Source organism: Magnolia sinica, chromosome 17, assembly GCF_029962835.1.
Source record: "Magnolia sinica isolate HGM2019 chromosome 17, MsV1, whole genome shotgun sequence".
Lineage (NCBI taxonomy): Eukaryota > Viridiplantae > Streptophyta > Magnoliopsida > Magnoliales > Magnoliaceae > Magnolia > Magnolia sinica.
In genome coordinates, this window is record NC_080589.1 from 45,458,739 (window position 1) to 45,465,236 (window position 6,498).

At 40.0% G+C, this 6,498-nt stretch overlaps 1 protein-coding gene across 1 annotated transcript; it reads left to right on the forward strand.

Moving 5' to 3' along the window:
• Positions 1-232: 232 nt before the first annotated feature.
• On the forward strand, positions 233-4,296 carry LOC131231046 (xanthotoxin 5-hydroxylase CYP82C4-like). Its single transcript, XM_058227126.1, has 2 exons — positions 233-1,169; positions 2,662-4,296. The coding sequence occupies exons 1-2, from the start codon at positions 294-296 to the stop codon at positions 3,289-3,291; spliced, it is 1,506 nt and encodes a 501-aa protein (XP_058083109.1). The 5' UTR covers positions 233-293; the 3' UTR covers positions 3,292-4,296.
• Positions 4,297-6,498: the final 2,202 nt, after the last annotated feature.

The window sequence follows — 6,498 nt, forward strand, 5'->3', positions numbered from 1 at the left end:
TTGGGTTATCTTCTATATATATGGTATAAATAATCCTCCTCACCTGGTGAACGGAGTGGATTTCGTATATACAACAAGGTGGGCACCAGAGAGCTTTATGAACCCCCCTTGGTGGGCAGGCCAGATCATGGCCCAGCTATATTTTCATTGTTAAGGAGTCCTAAGAGGGAGATAAGTATATAAATAAAGGGCTTGTTCACCTTACACCAATTCCATAACAAGAAATGGCATGGCTTTTTCAATTCCAAGCAATTATTGGGCTCTTTGCCTCACTTCTTCTCTACAAGCTATGGATGGTTAGGGCCACTAGTAAGAAGGCTAAGAGCAAGCAGGCACCAGAGCCAGCAGGTGCATGGCCGGTAATCGGTCACCTTCACATGCTCGGCGGGAAACAGCCGATCATGCGAAAGCTCGGAGCCATGGCTGATAAGTATGGTCCGGCCTTCACACTCTGGATCGGTGCACACCGTACACTTGTCATTAGTGGACCTGATCTCGTAAAGGAATGCTTCACCACCAAAGACAAGATCCTCGCTACCCGTCCAACTAGCGCAGCCGCTAAGTACTTGGGCTACGACTATGCTGGATTCGGTCTTTCACCTTACGGACCCTACTGGCGCGAGATTCGCAAGATTGTCACACTGGAGCTCCTCTCCAACCGTCGGATCGATATGCTCAAGAAAATCTGGGTTGTTGAGATCGACAGATGCATTAAAGAGCTGCATGGACAGTGGGAGAAGAACCATATGAATCCAATAAAGGTTGAGATGAAGGAATGGTTCGGAGATCTGACATTAAATGTGGTTGGAATGATGGTTGCCAGGAAGCGGTACTTTGGGACTGCAGCATGTTTGACGGATGTAGAAGCGGCGAGGAGGTTTCAGAAGACAATGAGCGAATTGGTTTATCTTGTGGGGGTGTTTGTTGTGTCGGATGTGGTTCCTTTCTTAAAGGGGATTGATATCTTAGGGCAGGAGAGGGCCATGAAGAGGATAGGGCAGGAAATGGACTCTATCTTGTCAAGCTGGCTAGAGGAGCATCGCCAAAGAAGACGATCTGGTCCTACAGAGGGTGAGCATGACTTCATGGATGTGATGATATCGTGCATGGATGATGCCCAGCTCTCTAGCTGCTATGACCCAGATACCATCATCAAGGCAACTTGCGAGGTATGCTTCTATAGGCTTGCTTGTGTTGAGCTTGGATTATAGTGTAGTCGGGGGGTTGATAGAATCGTTTAGCTAGGACTCATTTGGTTCTAGCGAGTCACACCTGAGTCAGATGCAAATCGAGTTCAACTGGATCCAGTCACCCATTTGGTTACCAATCTGAGTGAACTAGATGAGTACCGAGTTGACTCATCAGGTGGGCAAACTATGATGTACCTGGTAAGTAGCCAGAAAAAATAAAATAATAATAATAATAATAATAAATCATGTGGATGGAAGACTTGTTCCACCTCAGTCAGTCAGGTGCGCCAACCTTTGTTTGGATTGGGGCTAAAAAATCAGATGGTTTAAAACTCAATTGGGCTGTACCAAGGAAAACAGTAAATGGGAATTACGACGTCTTATACGACATCTTATAATGGCTATGTGTGGGTCCACCGTTGTGTTTGTATACGACATCTTATAATTCACTCTTAGATACACTACACAACGAATAAATGGATTATGTGGAAATTATAACATGGCATGACTCAAGTGGGCCATACCATGTGAATTTAAAGGTTTTAGGTATATAATTTTCGCAGTGGCCCACCTCAGTATACTGTATCAGCCTAGTTTTTGAGATCAACACCTACATGAGTGTTGTACATTGGACTATGGGCGATCCTGAATTACATGCTCCTTATCAACCTTAGAGTAACTGCGGTAGGTACCAAAGGGGATGGCATCGATCCCTAGTGGGGGTGGCTAACAGTAAAGTGTCACTGATAGTGGGGTGTACTAACAAGCTAACCCAAAAAAAAAAAAAAAAAAAAAGTACCAAAGACCCATTGTTTTCCAGACATAAGTGGACAAAAATCCAAGATAGAGGACATGACTTTTTTAGTTGCCCCCATCTACTCTAAATTCACGTGGTGTGGCCCACATGACTTTTATACTTTCATTCTGATGTAGCAAAACAGATTAATGGATTAGATGGTATACATATCACCATGGGTCCTACACAAATAATAAAACTAACGGTGGACATTCCATCCTTACTGTTCCATGTGGTGTATGGTGTATGGTGTATGATACTTGACTTTTGGATTATCATTTTTAGATTCAGTAGCTATGATGACTATACATAGTACTTTATGATCAAGGTGGATGTTATGAGAGTTACGCTCATGCGGCTATGGGCCGAGTTACGTTAGTGCGGCTTTACTTTTTTCCATTAGTTGGGTAATTATCAAAAGTTGTCATATGGGTAGGATACCAAATTAGTATGATTATTATTATTATTATTATTATTTTTTTGGGGGGGGGGGGGGCGGTGTAATGGACCCATCAAATAGAGCCCAACAAATTAATGAATGGTCTAGATCTCTATGTACACGTGAGCTACATAGATTCAATAATGACAATTTAATTACCAGCTTTCTGTTATTTGAATAATTCTAAATTTATCTCTGCAATGCATTATCTGAATTAGCTCAAATCTAATATGCAGACACTTATCATAGCCGGCTCAGACACTACATCAATTTCACTGACATGGGCCCTCAGTTTACTGTTGAACAATCGGCGCGTGCTAAAGAAGGCCCAAGATGAGCTGGACAACCACGTTGGCATGGACAGAGATGTAGATGAGTGTGACCTCAACAATCTAGTATACCTCCAAGCCGTAGTGAAGGAATCCCTACGCTTGTACTCTCCAGCCCCACTCTCAGTTCCACACGAAGCTATGGAGGATTGTCAAATAGGCAACTTTCATGTACCAGCTGGCACGCGCTTATTGGTAAACCTATGGAAGCTACATCGAGACCCAAACGTGTGGTCCAATCCCTCTGAGTTTCAGCCAGAGAGATTTATTGGTGGCCATGCAAACGTAGATATTAAGAGCCAAAATCTCGAATACATACCTTTTGGTGCAGGGAGGAGAATGTGCCCGGGGTACTCTTTGGCACTTAAAATCATGCACTTGACACTTGCTCGACTGCTTCATGAGTTCGACCTGACAACCCCAAATGATGCTCCCGTCGATATGACCGAGGAGTTAAGCCTAACCCTCCCAAAAGCAACCCAACTGGAAGTCCTCTTCACTCCGCGCCGTTCTTCTAAGTCTTCTACATATAAATGATCTGGTGGTCCGGCTGCAGCACCATGCGTTTACATTGCTTCACCTTTTTTCACTTCCTCCAAACGGTCCAAAATGTGAGTGTCATCGTTAATATCACCTAGTGATAAAATAAAGTGGACACGGTCATCATGTGGGCCAAACATGTACATCGGATCAAATATTTGGCATTCTGTTAATTTACCAATTGGGATCCACGTGATGATTGGATCATCCACTTTTCATGTCCAAAGGCTGGGATGCCTGTGACAAGTTGGTGAAAAATGAAAGGTGCAGTAAGGTAAATTGATGGTAAAGAGCAGTACCTAATCATTTCTCTATAATCGCATATCTATAAGTGTCTCTCCTTGAGGCTTGTTTGGATTTCAAAATGCATCAGCCTTGTAATGTAAAAGTGTCATCATTTTTATTCTACAATGTTTGTTTAAAAACGCAACTTAGTGTGTTTTTCAATAGTCAAATACAAATGTAATGGAAGCTTGCCAATGGAATTTGTAATCACTACAATTGAATGTTGTATTGCTGTGAAAATCTTCTATCTAAATACGCACATTAGTGTATTTTTCCTATTGATTTGACATTTTAGTAATGTAAAAGCATCATCATTACATTTTTACCATGCAGAATTGTTGATTAAATTGCCTGTTTTCTAGTAAATAGATGTTGTAATTTATAAACATTGCACTTTTTTAAGGCAAGAAAGGAAAACCCACTTATCACCAACCAGGGGAAAAAGTCTAAAAATATAAAGCAAGAGGAGAAAAAACCTCAAAGAAAAAAGAAGGAAAACATGCCTACACCTAAGCCAAGGGAGAACACCCACAACCCAAATTAAAAAAAGTCCATAGCCTGAGCCAAAGACAAAACCGTCCACACCCTGGGCTAGGAAAAAAACCTATGAAGAAATAGGACCATCAACTAATTAAAGGAAAAAAATTGCGCATCAGGCACACTAAAGGATATATGCTAAAGTTAGCCGATAACATTCCCGGACGAAGAGGCAAACAAAGATATAAAGGCTTTAGTTGTTGAGGGTAAACTGCTTGCAACTGTACCATCCTGGTAGAGAGACTTTTTAGTGAGAGTTGATGATAGTAGCAGTAGAGTAGGATTTAAATTTTTATTTTAAGTTTGGATATTTTGGTTTGGAAGATTAATAGTTTATTTGGTTTGAATATATGATATGTTGAATTTGAATGTGATAAATGTATGCAAAATATTTAGCTCACACCCTAAAACTCAAGATCAGGATCGTTGTAATCAGATTCCAAATTTAGGAGTGTGACATCATGTCCCTTCTCCTTATGATGTGTTTGCTAGGGTATTGTCATAAGTTGTATACCGCATGCCTTCCTCTGCCACCTCCACACCTAGTGAGAATGCAGATTTTGTCTTTATGGGATGCAACAATGCCCGAGGAGATCATTCTAGCTAGCATGGAGGTCATACTAGAGGAAGAGGCAGGGAACTACAAAATAGAGAAGAACATTTTTGTATCTATTGTAAGAAGAAAAATCATAATATTAGTAAGGGTTGGGATCTACTTCATAAGATTGGAGCTCATCCATCTCACCACACTGGTCTTGTAGTCTTTTTTTTTTAATTGTTCTAGCGTAACTAGGGATAGCTCTGTCAGCACTAGAAACACTATGGTTCTCTCGCTCACCAATCTAGAGAAGCTCATCAATCATCATTTTACTGGCAATACTCATCCAACCTCATCCACATCTATAGTTGACTTGGGCAATCCTCAATTGCATTTGATGGTATATCACATTAAGTGATTGATTTTAAGGCAGCCGACCGTATGATAGGTTACAAGTCTCACTTTTCTTCTATAAATATTGAGCCCACTATGTACCAAATTTTCCTATTGATGGCTTTATGTCCAAATTTATTGGTAAAGGAACCATTTCTCCTAATGTACTTGTTAATGTTGTTCTTTCATCTTTTTTGTATGTTTTGAAATTTTCTTTGAGTTTGTGTTGATATCATATACAAATTTAATGGGATTTAATGTTGAAGAGTGAAGGATGTTGGTAGTGGTAGCATGTTAATGGAGATCAGTGAGTGAAGAAGAAGATAAGAGAGAAATGATGAGGAAAAGAGAAGAAAGAAGAGTGTCAGAGAGAAAGAAAGAGAGTTAGGGCAAAGAATCCCTCACCTCTGGATTTACTAACTTAAGAATAATTAAGAGAGAATATTGAGGCTCAATACTTAATATTTTCCACACAAATATTCATATAGGAGAAGACTTGATTATTTGTCTATAGATTTATCCTATGAGCAATGTAAAATTTAGAACTTTTTTATGAGACTTTAACTATGCTTGCAAACTTAGTAGAGGATAATTTGGGAAGATCTTGATTTTTTAAACAATCAGAGTTAATGATTAAAGCTCTTTTATCATTGATTTTGTACTACACATTGCATATAATAATTTACATAAGTATATGTCGGCTGACAAATAGCACGGTCAACACATCTACGACAATGCCAGGGTTAGTGAGGCATGAATCCCAAAGCGACAGGAGGAACAAACAGAAATTGGATTTTTGCCAACCTCCCTAGAACGTTCCAATGGGTCGGCAACTGACAGAAATGTCTCAAACCTCTATGGCCAAGGTTATAGTGCAACGTTGGAGGCCCAGATGGTAGAAATGTCTCAAACCTCCTACAAGTGCAATGCAAGGATGAGAACAAGTGTAATCAAGGAACACACAAGGAAGACATCATATATATCATCAAAATGTTTGATATATCCATCATAAATGAAATTGCGGTAATGACTGCCTTAGTTGAAGTGGGGATATGCCAAGATGTCTTAGAGGGGGGTGAATAGGACTTTTAAAATTTTATGATGATTTAAAACCTATCAACCCTATCCTGGACTTATATGCAAATAACAGGATATCTTCAATGCAACTTTACTGGCTTCCAAGCTAGATAGAGGATCCAATCATAAAACTATTCAAAACATAAACAAGATAAGAAACATAGTTCATGATGGATGTGACTGTGTGTGAGGTGTGATTCTACTTAATTTTAAGTAATCATGTACACATGCAATATGAGAACATTCAGAAAAATCACACCAGCAGTAGAAGTAAATGGCAATCACAAACACGGCCATTTTTATAGTGGCTCAACTACGTGTCTACTCCACTTCCGGCAGACGCACTCAACCCTTGAGTGTACCGGATCTCACTA

Excerpts from the sequence above, each read along its gene's own strand:
- LOC131231046 (XM_058227126.1), top strand. The coding sequence starts at position 294 with ATGGTTAGGGCCACTAGTAAGAAGGCTAAGAGCAAGCAGGCACCAGAG. Across the intron at positions 1,170-2,661 it reads TCATCAAGGCAACTTGCGAG|ACACTTATCATAGCCGGCTC; the intron begins GTATGCTTCTAT and ends TCTAATATGCAG.